The following is a 17050-nucleotide window of genomic DNA, read 5'->3' as shown; positions in this document are numbered from 1 at the left end:
GGAGAACCATCATCTGCCAGCTGCTAAAGAGAGCGTTGGATCCGGTGCACGAAAGGGTGAACTGGATACGGATCACTGAGGCTCTGGATGGCGCTCAGGGAATCAGAGCAGATGACATAAGCAGAATGTCGATGGCGGTGGATGTAAAGAACAGCTTGGTAGAGGGCAAATAGCTCAGCTGTGAAGACCGAACAATGGCCAAAGCCGGTATTTGAAACTATGTGCCCCGACAATAAAAGAACACCCGGCACCGTCATTGGTCTTAGAGCTATCTGTATAAATGAAGATCATATCTGAGCGGACGATCGACCGATATAGGCGAAGTAGGACAGTACAATCCGCTCCCCACGACGTACCGCTGAGAACACGGAGGACATTCAGAGAACGGGTACAACGGACAGCCAAATATGACACATGTGGAGACCAGCTAAGTTTCCTGTCAAATGTAAGACCTAAAAATTTTGTTGTCTCCATGAATGGGAGAGCAACGGGACCGAGATGTAAGGTTGGTGGGAGAAACTCTTTGTAGCGCCAGAAGTTACTACAGACCGTCTTCTTGGCAGAAAAACGGAAGCCATTGGCGACACTCCAGGAGTAAAGACAGTCAACACAACACTGAAGACAGCGCTCCAGGAAACATGTACACTGCGCGCTGCAGTAGATGGTAAAATCGTCCACAAAAAGGGAGCCTGATACATCAGCTGGGAGGCAATCCATTATTGGATTGATCACTATGGCGAAGAGAGTGACGCTCAAAACTGAGCCCTGAGGCACGCCATTCTCCTGGTGAAAGGCGTCAGACAGGACAGAACCCACACATACCCTGAACTGTCGATCCATTAAAAAGGCACGAATAAAAAGAGGGGGGCGACTGCGAAGGCCCCATGTATGTATGGTGCGGAGAATGCCCGCCCTCCAACAGGTGTCTTAAGCCTTGTCCAAATCAAAGAACACAGCCAGGGTCTGGCGCTTCCGCAAGAAGTTATTCATAATGAAGGTCGACAAGGTAACCAGATGGTCAACAGCAGAGCGACGCCTACGAAATCCACATTGTACACTGGTAAGTAGGTGTCGAGATTCAAGCAGCCAAACCAAACGAGAGTTAACCATTCGTTCCATCACCTTACAGACACAGCTGGTAAGGGAAATGGGTCGATAACTGGAAGGCAAGTGCTTGTCCTTCCTCGGCTTAGAAATCGGGACAACAATAGATTCGCGCCAGCATGTGGGAACATCACCCACAATCCAGATGCGATTATAAGTACGAAGAAGAAATCCTTTACCCACAGGAGAAAGGTTCTTCAGCATCTAAATATGAATAGAATCAGGCCCTGGAGCAGAGGACCGTGACCGGGCAAGTGCATTTTCGAGTTCCCGCATGGTGAATGGGGCATTATAACTTTCACGATTCGAGGAGTGGAAGTTAGGTGGCCTTGCCTGCTCTGTCTGTTTTTGGGGGAGGAAGGCAGGGTGGTAATGAGTGGAGCTCGAAACCTCTGCGAAAAATCAGCCGAAGGCATTGGAGACATCCTCAGGGGCCACAGGAACGTCATTCGCGACCATCAAGCCAGAAACTGGTGGGTGGACCTTAGTGCCAGATAGCCGGCACAGGCTACCCCAGACAACAGAAGAAGGAGTAAAACTGTTGAAGGTGCTTGTGAAAGCAGCCCAGCTGACTTTCTTGCTTTCTTTAATAACACGAAGACACTGTGCACGTAATCGTTTATAATTGATACAATTCGCCATCGTAGGGTGGCGTTTAAAGGTGCGTAAAGCACGTTGACAAGCACGTAAAGTGTCTCTACATGCTGCGGTCTACCAGGGGACTGGTACACAACATGGAGAAGAAGTAGGATGAGCGATGGAATATTCAGCAGCAGTGAGAATGACTTCCGTGAAGCGTGCGACCTGACTATCGCAGCTTGCGAAGGTTTGATCCTGAAAGGTCGCCCTGGAAGAGTAGAGCCCCCAGTCTGCCTTGGAGATGTTCCAACTAGTTGAGCATGGAGAGGGGGTATGATGCAGGAGATGGATAACACAAGGGAAGTGGTCGCTCAAATATATATCAGAAAGTGCGTACCACTCAAACCGGCGTGCAAGTTGAGTAGTACGTACAGAAAGGTCTAAATGGGAATAGGTGTGAGTTGTGTCCGAAAGAAAAGTAGGGGTGCCATTAATGAGGCAGACAAGACTGAGGTGGTTGAAAAGGTCTGCTAACAGGAAGCTCTCAGGATGCTGGAGAGCCCCAAAGGGGGTGGTGGGCATTGAAGTCTCCAGTAAACAAAAATGGTGCAGGTAGCTGAGCAATAATTTGCATCAGGTCTGCCCTAGTAACGGCAGATAACGATGGAGTGTAAACAGTACAAATGGAAAATGTAAAAGTGGGGAGAGTAAGTCAGACGGCAACTGCCTGCAGGTCAGTGTGCAATGTGATGGGATCTTAGCAAATATCATCCCAAACCAGCAATACAACCCCTCCATGAGCCAGAATACCTGCCACAGGGGGTAGGTCAAAGCGCACAGAGGCACAGTGTGCCAAGTCAATTTGATTGCACGGGCGTAGCTTCATTTCCTGGAGAGCTACGACGAGCGCACAGTGCAAGCGTAGCAGCAACTTTAAGTCCTCTTGGTTGGAGCGAATGCCGCGAATATTCCAATGAAGAAGTGCCATTGTGAGAGGAAAAAGAAAAAGGAGAAGCAAAAAGGGGTCACCTCGAAGGCCGCTGAGGGCCTGGCTTCGAGCGAGCACTGCCGCCGCTATCAATAGGTGGAGAGTCATTGTCCATTTGTTCAATAGGTTCGTCAACCATCTTGTTAAGATGGCTGGGAGGGGGAGCTTCCTCTGCCGGTGAACGGCCAGATGTTCGGCTACCGGTGGTGCGACCAGGCGAAACGGATGACGGACTGGGGCGGCAACCGCTGGGAGGCGCAGGAGAAGAAATGCGCCGTGGCGGAGAAGGAGAACTTTGCTTCCTATGAGCCTTCTTGGAAGGTTGTTTAGTCGAAGTACTGGTCGATGGCTGGGAGTTCGAGGTACAGAGGAAGTCTTCATGGGACGGTTCCTTCTTGAAGGCCTGTGCATCTGACTTCTGGGTCTTAGTCTTGGCAGAAGCTGATGAAGGTGCTTGTGTCTTATGGGTGACGGGAGGAAGAGGAGACGTTGACCGGACGATCTTAGCACTGGCCAAACGGACGACCGTAGTGCTAAAGGTCAGATCGCATGTATGCGTCGACACCTTCTTGGTAGTCCGAGGAGAGGCGAGGACAGTACTATATTTCCCCGCTGGGAGCAGCGTGGGTTTCCTACTAGCAAATAGCTTGTGGGCAGCCGAGGTGGACACTTTCTCTTTGACCCGAATTTCCTGTATACAGCGTTCATCTTTGCAGATGAGACAGTCGCGAGAGGACGCTGCATGGTCACCCTGACAGTTCACCCAACGAGGAGACAGTGGCGGACAGTCACCCTCATGGGCGTCCCTGCCACAAGGGACGCATTTAGCCACATTACAACAAGACTGGTGGGTGTGATTAAAATGCTGACACTGGTAGCAGCGCGTAGGTGTCGGGACATAGGGGCGAACAGAAATAACCTCATAGCCCACTGAGATGCGCGACGGCAGCAGAACGCTATCAAAGACCAAGAAAAGTGTCCGGGTCGGTACAAGGTCATTGTTGACCTTTTTCATGACCCGATGGACAGCCGTCATGCCCTGCTCAGCGAGGAAAGACTGAATCTCCCCATCAGTCAATCCGTCGAGTGATCTAGTATATACCACACCACACGACGAATTCAAAGTGCGGTGAGCCTCCACCCAGACAGGGAACGTGTACAGGAGTGTGGCCCGAAGCAGTTTTTGTGCCTGAAAGGCGCTCTCAGTTTCTAACAACAAGGTACCGTTACGCATCCTGGTACAAGACTTGACAGGTACGGCTATTGCATCTATGCCCGTCTGAATAATGAAAGGGTTGACAGATGAAAATCCGTTCCGTCCTCAGATCTAGAAACTATGAGAAACTTTGGGGCAGGCGGTAGTACTTTTTCACTGATGGCTGGTCAAGTTTCCGTTTTTGGGCAGAAGTCGAGACAGAAGAAGAAGAGAACTCCATTGCGGAGGAATCCCCCATGATTGCCAGTGTCTCCGATGGCGCAATCCTTCCTTGTGGGGACCCTCTCAGAGGGTGCTCCGGCCTTAGGTGAATGTTTACACCTAAGGTCACACCTCCTGAGAAACGGACGGAGAGACCAATCGGCATGGTCGGAAGGTGTCAGCTGAGGCAATCACCCCTCCCTGGGCCTGGCCTATACCAGGGGGTACGTGCGTGCCTTACTTGTCTACCCAGGGCGGGGAATTATGCGTTACCCCGACACCGGCTACGCGTGCGAACACGTGGGTCGGCCTTGAGGCACGCACACGGAGGAAAGAGGAAGAGGCAAAAAAAAAAAAAAAAAAAAAAAAAAAAGGGAGAGAGAGAGAGAGAGAGAGAGAGAGAGAGAGAGAGAGAGAGAGAGAAAGGACAGACTGTCTCAAACGCCGAGGTGGAGACCATAGGTTGGACAAGAAGGCAAGGAGAAGAAGGCATGTAGAAGAAGGCAAGGTAAAAAGTAAGGAAGACAGTGAGAGAGGGAGAAAGACAAAGAAAGGAACCAAATAAAGGAAGGAAGAAACCAGAATAAGCGAAAAACAAAAATGACCACAAATGTAAGTGGTGGAACCGTCCAACTCCGGACGCAGGCGCAAACTACCCCACTTGAGGGGAGGGACTCCTTCTAATTGCCTCTTACGACAGGCAGGAATACCTCGGGCCTATTCTAACCCCCGGACCTGCAGGGGGAACAGTTTGGGTTGTGGATATTCAACTTCAGGTCCATAACAAGAGGCTGATGCTTGGGGGCAATCGATTCTGAGGGGATGACTTTTAAGTCAGTTACCTGCTTCAGGTAGCGCCTTCCTGTAAGTGGATAGTCAATTTGAGTCTTGTGCCCACCACTTGTATAGGTTATCAGATGTGTATGGCTCTGCTTGAAAAATGCGACCTCTTAGCAACAAATAATCCTGAGCTAATAACAAGCATCAAAACGGATATATGGATAAGTGAACATAGGGTCGTCATAGCGAGACTGAGTACCGTAACTCCAGAATCCTCCAAAAACAAAATAAAAACATACCTACACCAAAAAGCAGACAAAAATTCGCAGGATGCCTTCCTGAGAGACTATCTCCTCTCCTTCCAAATTAACAATGTAAGTGTTGATAGATGTGGCACGAACTCAAAGAAATAGTATTGACAGCAACTGAGAGAGTCATATCAAATAAATTAACAAAAGATGGAGCTGATCCCCCTTGGTACACAAAACAGGTCAGAACACTATTGCAGATGAAAAAAGCATGCCAAATTCAAACAAACACAAAATCCCCAAGATTGGCAATCTTTAACAGAAGCTCGAAATGTAGTGCGGACTTCCATTTGAGATGCTTATAATAGTTTCAACAACAAAACTTTGTCTTGAAACAAGACAGAAAATTCAAAGAGGTTCTGGTTGTATGCAAAGCATGCTAGTTGCAAGGCAGAATCAATACCTTCTCTGCATTACAGCAATGAAAATACTATTAATGGTAGTGCTGCTAAAGCAGAATTACTAAACACAGTCTTCCGAAATTTCTTCACCAAAGGAGATAAAGCAAATATGCCAGAATTCGAAACAAGAACATCTGCCAACATGAGTAACATAGAAGTAGATGTTGTTGTTGTTGTGGTCTTCAGTCCTGAGACTGGTTTGATGCAGCTCTCCATGCTACTCTATCCTGTGCAAGCTTCTTCATCTCCCAGTACCTACTGCAACCTACATCCTTTTGAATCTGCTTAGCGTATTCATCTCTTGGTCTCCCCCTACGATTTTTACCCTCCACGCTGCCCTCCAATACTGAATTGGTGATCCCTTGATGCCTCAGAACATGTCCTACCAACCGATCCCTTCTTCTGGTCAAGTTGTGCCACAAACTTCTCTTCTCCCCAATCCTATTCAATACTTCCTCATTAGTTATGTGATCTACCCAGATAGAAGTAGATATCCTCAAAGTAGTGAAGCAACTTAAATCACTGCACAGATCACACCAATATTCAAGAAAGGCAATAGGAGTAAGCCACTAAACTCCAGGCCCATATTACTAACATCAATTTGCAGCACGATTTTGGGACATATATTGTGTTCAAAAATTATGAAATTCCTAGAAGAGAACAGTCTATTGAGACACAGTCAGCATATTTAGAAAACTTCTTTCTTGTGAAACATAACTAGCTCTACTCGCACGAAATGTTGAGTGCTCTTGACAAGGAATTTCAAATAGATTCCATACTTCTAGATTTCCAGAAGGCTTGCGATTAGTTATGTGATCTACCCAGATAGAAGTAGATATCCTCAAAGTAGTGAAGCAACTTAAATCACTGCACAGATCACACCAATATTCAAGAAAGGCAATAGGAGTAAGCCACTAAACTCCAGGCCCATATTACTAACATCAATTTGCAGCACGATTTTGGGACATATATTGTGTTCAAAAATTATGAAATTCCTAGAAGAGAACAGTCTATTGAGACACAGTCAGCATATTTAGAAAACTTCTTTCTTGTGAAACATAACTAGCTCTACTCGCACGAAATGTTGAGTGCTCTTGACAAGGAATTTCAAATAGATTCCATACTTCTAGATTTCCAGAAGGCTTGCGATCAAATTGCACAATTAAGGAATATCATCTCAGTTATGCAACTAGATTCATGATTTCCTGTGAGAGAGGTCACAGTTCATAGCAAATGAAGGAAAGTCATCGGATAAAACTGAAAGGATTTCTGGAATTCCCTTCGGTAGTGTTACAGGCCCTCTGCTTTCCTTATCTATATAAATGATTTAGGAGACAATAAATCTACAGGCCATAAATTCAACGAAATACCTAGGAATTACAATTACAAACAACTTATATTGGAAGAACGCACAGAAAATGTCATGGGGAAGGTGAACCAAAGACTGCATCTTATTGGGAGAATACTTAGAAGATGCACAAGATCTACTAAAGAGACTGTCTACAATATGCTTGGTCATTCTCTTTTGGAGTACTGCTGTGTGGTGTGGGATACTTTGCAGATAGGATTCACAAAGTACATCGAGAAAGTTCAAAGGAGAGCAGCACATTTAGTATTACTGCGAAATAGGGGAAAGAGTTTCATGAACATGATAGAAGAATCGGGGTGGACATCATTAAGACAAAGGTGTTTCTCGTTGCAGTGCGAACTTCTCATGAAATTTCGACTACTAACTTTCTCCTCCGAACGCAAAAATTATGTAGTTTAATGCCAACCTACATAGGGAGAAAAGATCATCATAATAGAATAAGTGAAATCAGAGCTCACACAGAAAGACATAGGTGTTCCTTTTTCCGCGCACTGTATGAGAGCGGATTAATAGAGAAACATTATGAAGATGGTTCGATGAACCCTCTGCCAGGCACTTAAGTGTGATTTGCAAAGTACCACATAGACATTGATCTAGATGTAGATGTAAATTGCCTGCAGGTATATGAAATAGCTGTCATCAGAGACATAAAAGGAGAAATAGGAAAGTGTCTTTGTAACAAAACTGAGAAAATTTAAGAAAGGAATCCAGGTTTAATGTTTCTTAGGTATGTGAATAAGGTGCTACAAGGTGAATATGAATATGAAAAACAACTTAATGTTTATTCTGTAAGTGACGCAGTCTTTTTTTTTTTGTTACTGTCCTGACTTCATGTCAAGCAGAGAGACCCTTCTCTTCATCTGCAAAAAATATTGAACTGCTTATTGTAATAAACTAATGTTAAAATAGACAAGACAGAGAGAGAGAGAGAGAGAGAGAGAGAGAGAGAGAGAGAGAGAGAGATTAATTTCAATTTTGTTAATGACTGAATTAAGGAATAAATTTAAAGTTTTATTTCATGACGATTAATAAATGTGAGAAATAATGTATTTTTTTAATGCATATTTTTAAGTTTTTAGAGGATACACACATGCATATATTCATACTTTGTAGTGCATGAAAGTCCAAGCTCTGCTCATAAGTAAAGACAGTAGGAATGAGTTTCTATACCTTGTCATCTGCTGACTCTTCACGTAATAGTTGTTCTTTCCTCTTCATTTCTTCCTCCCAGTTTTTTAAATCCAACATATAATTTTGTACATCCTGAGCATTATCACGAATCTGTTTTTGCAACACGATAGGATCCATCTCAACATGAAAAAACCTGTAAGGATCAATTACTCAGCACATACAACATGTGAATGTTTCTGTAAATGTGGTTTGTAAGCATTAATTGTATATCTCACTTAATAATCTATTCACTCTTTAAAACAATACAAATAAAACAGCATAAAACTACACCTAAGGTACATAGGCAGGTAGGTAGTTAACACCTTAAGAGAAAGTGGTACAGGATATCTACTTACACGAGAGAAACCTCTGAGGAATATATATAGGACATAAAAAGAAGCAAAAAGCTCATATATACATATGGTCAATTTGTTTTTATTTTCTTAAGTACAGACACTTTTTTGTTGTTACGTGTCTGCTTCATTTCTGTCTTTTTGTTTTCAAATTGGTGATACTGGCGCTTTTTTCTTTTCTCTTCAAATGTTGTATTCTGATGGCTAAATGAAATGCTCAAAATGTCTCCCATTATGTCTACCACAATCTTCTAAACAAAGCATCATGGACGTCTTAGTCACTACCATATTCCCGATGTCTGTTGTATCTTATGAAACCCTTCTTGAACATGTTGATGAAGAATGGCAATATTTGCAATAGATCTTTAATACACTATGTCCTTTAAATACCCCCCAAAATAAAAAATCCAATGGGTTGAATAAAGAGAGTGAGCAGGCCACTATGATGTTGACCCATGGCATATTCATTTATTTGTGAAACACTGATTTAAAATTTTTCTTACTTGCAGAGCCAAATGAGGTGGTGCCCTATTGTGGATGGACCACATGTTCTGACACCGGTGTAGTCGAATGTCTTCCAGAAAAAAACTGAAATATTCCATTAAAAATTCACTGTATGATGCTCCTGTCAGTGTTTCATGGAAAAATGAAAGGTCCTACTAATCTGTCTCCAATACTTTTTTGTAAATAAAAACTGCTTTTTCCTGCTGCAACTTAATTTATTTTTCCCAGATTTATTTTGTCTTTTTCTTACTCTAAGGCATCATTTTTTATTACATATTCTAGTAGTATGTAAAGAAATATGAATGTTTTAGTTGGACCACTTTTTTCGCTTTGTGACAGATGGCGCTGTAATAGTCACAAACGTATAAGTACATGGTATCATGTAACATTCCGCCAGTGCGGATAGTATTTGCTTCGTGATACATTACCCGTGTTAAAATGGACCGTTTACCAACTGCGGTAAAGGTCGATATCGTGTTGATGTATGGCTATTGTGATCAAAATGCCCAACGGGCGTGTGCTATGTATGCTGCTCGGTATCCTGGACGACATCTTCCGAAGTGTCCGGACTGTTCCCCGGATAGTTACGTTATTTAAGGAAACAGGAAGTTTTCAGCCACATGTGAAATGTCAACCATGACCCACAACAAATGATGATGCCCAAGTAGGTGTTTTAGCTGCTGTCGTGGCTAATCCGCACATTAGTAGCAGACAAACTGCGCGAGAATCGGGAATTTCAAAAACATCGGTGTTGAGAATGCTACACCAACATCGATTGCACCCATACAACATTTCTATGCACCAGGAATTGCGTGGTGACGACTTTGAACATTGTGTACAGTTCTGCCACTGGGCACAAGAGAAATTACGGGACGATGACAGATTTTTTGCACGCAGTCTATTTAGTGACGAAGCGTCATTCACCAACAGCGGTAAAATAAACTGGCATAATATGCACTATTGGGCAGCAGAAAATCCACGATGGCTGCAACGAGTGGAACATCAGTGACCTTGGTGGGTTAATGTATGGTGCAGCATTATGGGAGGAAGGACAATTGGCCCCCATTTTATCGATGGCAAGCTAAATGGTGCAATGTATGCTGATTTCCTACGTAATGTTCTACCGATGTTACTGCAAGATGTTTCACTGCATGAGAGAATGGCGATGTACTTCCAATATGGTGGATGTCTGGCACATAGCTTGCGTGCGGTTGAAGCGGTATTGAATAGCATATTTCATGACAGGTGGATTGGTCGTCGAAGCAAAATACCATGTCCTGCACATTCACCGGATCTGACGCCCGCGGATTTCTTTCTGTGGGGAAAGTTGAAGGATATTTGCTATCGTGATCCACTGACAATGCTTGACAACATGCGTCAGCGCATTGTCAATGCATGTGCGAACATTACGGAAGGCGAACTACTCGCTGTTGAGAGGAATGGCGTTACACGTATTGCCAAATGCATTGAGGTTGACGGAAATCATTTTGAGCATTTATTGCATTAATGTAGTATTTACAGGTAATCACGTTGTAACAGCATGCATTCTCAGAAATGATAAGTTCACAAAGGTACATGTATCACATTGGAACAACCGAAATAAAATGTTCCAACATACCTACGTTCTGTATTTTAATTTTAAAAACCTACCTGTTACCAACAGTTCATCTAAAATTGTGAGCCATATGTTTGTGACTTTTACAGCGCCACATATCACAACGCAAAAAAAGTGGTCCAACTACAACATTCATATTTCTTTACGTACTACACGAATATGTAATAAAAAATGGGGGTTCCTATTTAAAAAAAACGCAATTGATATCCATTTGATCTATGGTAGCGCCATCTAGCAGGCCAACCATAACGCCATCTGGTTTCCCCCTTCAAGCTAGACAAGTTTTGTTCCTTGTAGTTTTTTCGTTTGACGCTTATTTCGTGAGATATTTGGCCCGGTCATGATCAATTGACCACCCTGTACAGTGCTGAATGTACCTACAAAATTACATCATTGGACGACACACAGTTCAAGAGACGTGACATCATAAATATTGAGCTGGATGAAGTTGAAACAACAGGGCAAAAGTCGCTAGAGTTACAGGTGAACTAATGTACAAATATGTATGAAACATGTTAAATACATGTGATATACATACGTAGGCAAGGCCATGGGTAAAAGTTCCTCCTAAACATTTGGATTGATTTCAACCAAATCTAGTACACATCCTACTACTATTTGGAAAGAAATACTGTGGAGGTATGAACCAGCAGCCTTCTGTTAAAACAAAAAAACAGTTTAACATGGCTGGCTGACCATGAGAATAAAAAGGAGAAGCCAGCCACTCCGCAACACATTAAAACCTCCACCCTAAAAGCACTTTGGTGGAGGACACAGAGGGACAAAGGCCATGCACTAAAACTTTTATAGAATGATAAAACCCACCCTCACGAATAAAACATAAAACTAAATAAGCCAATGAGGTGTTGTCAGATAAAATTAGTGACAATGAGTCCGGAAACCCAAGACTTCATCGCAGAGCAGTCAAAAGTGGGACAGTGCACCAGAATATGGGCCATTGTCAACCAGGCGCCGCATCGACACTGAGGGAGGTCTTCATGGCACATGAGGTAGCCGTGAGCCACCTAAGCGTTGCCAATGTCTAGCCAGCACAAAACCACAGAGTCCCTGCGAGAGGCCCAAATGGAGGACTGCCACACATTCGTAGTCTCCTTAAAGGCAAGCAGTTTGTTGTGCATGCTGAGATTTATGCCATTCCGTCTCCCAAAGCCGAAAAACCTGGTGACGTAAAAACAAATTCAGGTCAGTTATTGGAATGCCGATCCCCATAAGTGTTTTCCGTGTAGCCTGTTTGGCCAGCCTGTCAGCAAGTTCATTGTCTGTGATTCCGAAGTGTCCTGGGGTCCACACAAACACCACTGAGCGACTGGACCATTCCAGGGCATAGATGGACTCCTGGATGGTCGCTACCAAAGGATGTCGAGGGTAGCACTGGTCGATAGCTTGTAGGCTGCTCAAGGAGTCAGTACACAGAAGAAAATACTCCCCAGGGCATGAACAGTTGTGCTCAAGAGCACAAAATATAAGCCCTGACCTGGGCTACTGATGCGAGAGATGAACTGCCGTGGGTGGGAAAAGGAGACGGTAATTCGGATACATAGGAGAACTATGAATGTGTGCAACGTAACTAGCCAGCAGTTGTGCACGCCTGACCTGCAATGGAGGGACTCAAGCCTCCAGCAGGACACTGATCACTGGACTCGTCCTAAAAGCTCTTGTCACTAATCGAACGCCACAGTGGTGCACTGAATCGAGTAAGCACAACGCTGAGGCACCGCCGAACCATAAGCCAGACTCCCAAGTCAAGGTGGGATTGAACAAGGGCTCCGTATAGCTGCAGCAGCGTAGAGCAGTCTGTGCCCCAGTTGGTGTTGATCAGGTAGCGGAGGGCATTGAGGTGCTGGCAGCACTTCTAAGCTGATCAAGGTGACGAAGCCAAGTTAATTGGGAGTCTAAAACCAGTCCTAAAAATCAATATCTCTTCACTACAGTGAGGGGCTCATCAGTAAGGTAAAGTTCTGGTTCTGGATGAACGGTACGATGCTGACAGAAGAGCGTAACACACAACTTTGTGGCCGAAAACGGGAAGCCGTGGGCTAGAGCCGCTCAGCAACACCGGTACTAATGGAGCAGTATGGAATGCAGAAGTCATCTGCATACAGAGAGGGTGAGAAGGACAACCCTACAGCTGCTGCTAGACCATTAATGGCCACTAAAAATAGAGATACACTCAATAAATAGCCCTGTGGGACCCCATTCTCCTGGATATGGGGGGAACTATGGGAGGCACCAACTTGGACACGGAAAGTACAAGGCGACAGGAAATTCTGGACAAAAATTTGGGAGCGGACCTCTCAGAACCCACTCGTTTAATGTGGGAAGGATATGATGTTGCCAGGTGATGTCATATGCTATTCATAAATCAAAAGAGACAGCAGCAAGGTGTTGGCATCTGTAAAAGGCTGTTCGGATGGCAGACTTGAGGGACACAAGATTATCATTGGTAGAGCGACGCAGGCGGAAACTGCCCTGGCACAGAGCCAGTAGGCCACATGACTCCAGGACCCAATCCAATCGCTGACACAGCATACGTTCCAGCAGCTTACAAAGAATGTTGGTGAAGCTGATGGGATGATAGCTATCCACATCAAGTGGGTTTTTACCAGGTTTGAGCACCGGAATGATGGTGCTCTCCCGCCAGCGCGATGGAAAGACGCCATTGCGCCAGATCTGGTTGAAGATCAAGAGGAGATGTCGCTTGTAGTAAGACAAGATATGTTTAATCAGCTGACTGTGGATCTGATCTGGCCCAGGAGCAGTGTTGGGGCAATGTGCAAGGGCACTAAGGAGCTCCCACTCTGTAAGTAAATGGGGCGTGTAGTGAATGAGAGGACTCTCCCTTCCGTCTGCCGTTTGAGAGTGTAAAGGGGGGGGGGGGGGTGGGGGGGGGGTGGGGGGGGGAGTGTTGTAAGTCTCCGACGCAGAGGTGCGAGCATAGTGCTCAGCAATCGCATTTGCATCGTTAGATAAAATGCCATTTATATTAACACCATGTACACCTGTTTGGGTCTGTTACCCAAAAACACGTCTGATCTTCATCCAGACTTGGGAAGCTGACGTATGGCACCCACTTGTTAAGACATACCTCTCCCAACACTCCTGTTTCCGTCTTTTTATAAGCTGGCGAATGCGGGTGCGGAGCTGTTTAAAGGCTATTAGTTGGTCGAGGGAAGGGTGCCACTTGTGTCACTGTAGATCTCACCAACGCTCTTTAATCAGCAACTTCCGGCAACCACCAAGGTACTGACTTTCGCTGGGGGCAGCTGAAAGATTGAGGGATCATGTTTTCCGCTGCAGAAACAATCATTGTAGTGACCCGCTCAACCACAACATCGTTGGCACCATGTGGGGGAGATGCAACAGTGACAGCAGAGGTGAAGGCTTTCCAGTCTGCCTTGTTGAAAACTCATCTGTGTACATGTCCGTGGGCATGACACCGGGGGAATGACAGGAAGATAGGTCACTACCACACAGGTCATCATGTGCTATCCAGTGGATAGATGGGAGAAGGCCAGGACTGCAAACTGAGAGATCAATGGCCTAATATGTGCCATGTGCCACACTGAGAAGTGTGGGGTCACCTGTATTTAAGAGGCAGAGGTGGTGTTGTGACAGTAAATTTTTGACATCTCTGCCTCGGCCAGAAAGAACTGTGCCACCCCACAATGGGTTATGGGCGTTAAAATCTCCCAAAAGTAGAAAAGGTTTAGGGAGTTACTTAATCAGTGCAGCCATCTGGAGGACGATATATGTTGCAGACAGTTATTTCCTGCATCGTCCTTATTCTGACAGCACAGCTTCAAGATGGGTGTGAAGGGGCACAGGTTCACTGCATACCGAGGTCAGGACATAGACGCAAACTCCACCTGACACTCTATTATAGTCACTACAGTTCCTGTAACATCCCTTATAGCTGCAGAGGGCAGCGGTGTGCATTGTCGGTAACCGGGTTTCCTGGAGGGCAATGCAGAAAGCAGGTGTAAAGTTTGAGTTGCCGTAGCTCACCCAGGTCATGGAAAAACCGCCGCAATCCCACTGAAGGATGATGTTATCGTGAGGCTGGGAAGGCATGAAGCGCGCAAGGAGGCAGGTTATGCCTTAGAGTCACATGCTGCCCTCGATTGAATATTTGTAGGCATTGCAGTAGTGAATGAGGCTCAGTGAGATCCAGGTCCACAGGTAGCACTAAGATCTCCACCGCATCCTCAGATGCAGAATTGACAGGGAGTGGTGGTGTTGGGGCTACCAGAGGGTCCTATTCTTAGCAGACTTGTTCTTAGTTTGCTTGCTCTCTCGCTTCTCTTTAGGGGATTGCTGGGAAGATTTCTCCGAAGCAGCTTCAGGCATGGAGGAAGATCGTGGAGCTCTTCGTCCAGCAACTTTTGGCTTCTTGAGCCACTGGTGAGTGTCCACTGTGGCATTAGTGAAGACCTTTGAAGAGAGGACCCCAATGGACCCGTTCTGCATGAGAGGAGCCGGAGAAGGCTGTTGCTTCTCCGGCAGGGGGGAGGGGACCAATGACCTTGCATTTGAGGGAGCCTTGTTCCCAAAATAGGTGTTTTGGGAGCAATGGACGAAGATTTAACCCCTACCACCAGGGGGCGGATGTATTCTGGTGGCCCGGAGGGCCCACTGTTTGTGGCACAGAGTGAGGAACCTCTGGCACTTGGGACGATGATGGTGATGTAGTTGCAGCCTATGTCGACATCAACCGAATGGGGCATAGTCTTTCGAATTTACGTTTAGCCTCTGTGTAAGTCAACCAGTCCAGGGTTTTGTACTACATGATTTTCCGCTTCTTTTGGAGTACTGGACAGTCTGACAAGCAGGGGGGAGTGGTGCTCTCCACATTTGATGCAAGAAGGAAGTGGTGCACATGGAGTATCTGGATGCAGTGGACATCTGGAGTCTCGACATGTGGCCCAGGAAATGCAGTGGGAAGACGTGCCCAAACTTCCAACACTTAAAGCACCACATGGGGGAGGGACGTATGGTTTAACATCACAGCGGTAAACCATCATGTTGACCTATTCAGGCAATGAATCACCCTCAAAGGCCAAGATGAAGGCACTGGTAGCAACCCTGTTGTCATTAGGTACCCAATATATGCGCCAGATGAAATGAACACACCGCAGTTCTAAATTGGCGTGGAGCTCATCGCCAGACTGCAAGAGGATACTGCAATGAAAAATGATCCCCTGGACCATGTTGACGCTTTTATGGGAATGACGGAAACAGGAATATCATCCAGCTTGTCACAGGTGAGTAACGCTCGGGACTGAGCTGGCGATGCTGGCTGAATCAAAACTGCACTGTTTCGCATCTTGGACAGCCCTGTCACTTTTCCAAACTTAACCACAGGGTGTTCAACGAAAAATTGAGGCTTCTTAGGTAGAAGAGAGTCCACATCGGTTCTGCTACAGACTAAAAACTGAGGCGAATATGGCTCTCGCCATTCTGTAGCCCTACGTTCCTCCCATGGTGTAACGAGAGAGAGAAACGATTTAAGGTCATATCTGTTGGCATTGTATTCTATCTTGCCCTTCTTAGAGACTGCTGGTGATGTACGGTCACCGCCCTGGTGCACCTCATTCCGATCAGGGGCTTTCTCCATGGGTGCCACCCAGGCACAGCGAAGGCCAACTGGCATGATGGCCGTTGCTGGGAGTCCTGATGCAGTAGGAAGACAAGCATCTACTCCTTGGCATACATGGGGCGTTTTCAGCTCGGGCATCAGCAGTGCAATCCCTGTGTTGTCAGGGGGCTACCACCAAATGGGTACATGACGGCCCCACCACAATGGACTGGCTACCATGCTGGATATTGGGTGCAGAGAAATCCAATATTGTCATGGGGGCAAAAGGGGTCAGGAGACAACATAAGATGACACACCCTGGAAAGTGTCCTAGTCCAAATAGTTGGATCCCAGGTGTAGATGCAATGCTATGACAAGAGATTCAGGAGATCAAATCTAAGGGCACTATGGATAACTCGTGCATCTCTTAAAGCAACCTTCCCCATATGGCCCATACTCCTGTAGAATTTTGAAAATGGCAGGTTAAACCATAGAATGGGACCTGAACTCATAGGGCCAGTAAGTGTGAGACTCCTTTTAGTCGCCTCTTATGACAGGCAGGAATATCGCGGGCCTATTCTAACCCCTGGACCCACAGGGGGGTTTTCCCCAAAGCACATAAGTCTACTGTATGGCTTCATGATAATGGAATCCCCTTTGGTAAAATATTATGGAGGTAAACTAGTCCCCTATTCAGAATTCCAGGTGGGACTACTCACGAGGACATCGTCACCAGGAAAAACAAAACTGGCATTCTTAGAATAGGAGAGTGGCATGTTAGATCCCTTTACAGGCAGGTAGGCTACAGAATTTAAATGGGGAAATGGATATGTTTCAGTTAGATATAGTGGAAATTACAATGTGTA

General features: G+C 45.6%; 1 protein-coding gene across 2 annotated transcripts in view; it reads right to left on the bottom strand.

Moving 5' to 3' along the window:
• Nucleotides 1-17050, bottom strand: part of LOC126175728 (RNA polymerase II-associated protein 3) — a 120208-nt gene that overhangs the window by 88027 nt on the left and 15131 nt on the right. For both annotated transcript variants that reach the window (XM_049922669.1, XM_049922668.1), the window contains exon 2: nucleotides 8117-8270. In XM_049922669.1, coding sequence (XP_049778626.1) covers nucleotides 8117-8254 — 138 coding nt within the window. In that variant the 5' untranslated portion in view covers nucleotides 8255-8270. The remainder of the gene's footprint in view (nucleotides 1-8116; nucleotides 8271-17050) is intronic.

This window comes from Schistocerca cancellata, chromosome 3 (genome assembly GCF_023864275.1).
Source record: "Schistocerca cancellata isolate TAMUIC-IGC-003103 chromosome 3, iqSchCanc2.1, whole genome shotgun sequence".
Taxonomy (NCBI): Eukaryota; Metazoa; Arthropoda; class Insecta; order Orthoptera; family Acrididae; genus Schistocerca; species Schistocerca cancellata.
This window is presented reverse-complemented; position numbering and strand designations above follow the sequence as displayed.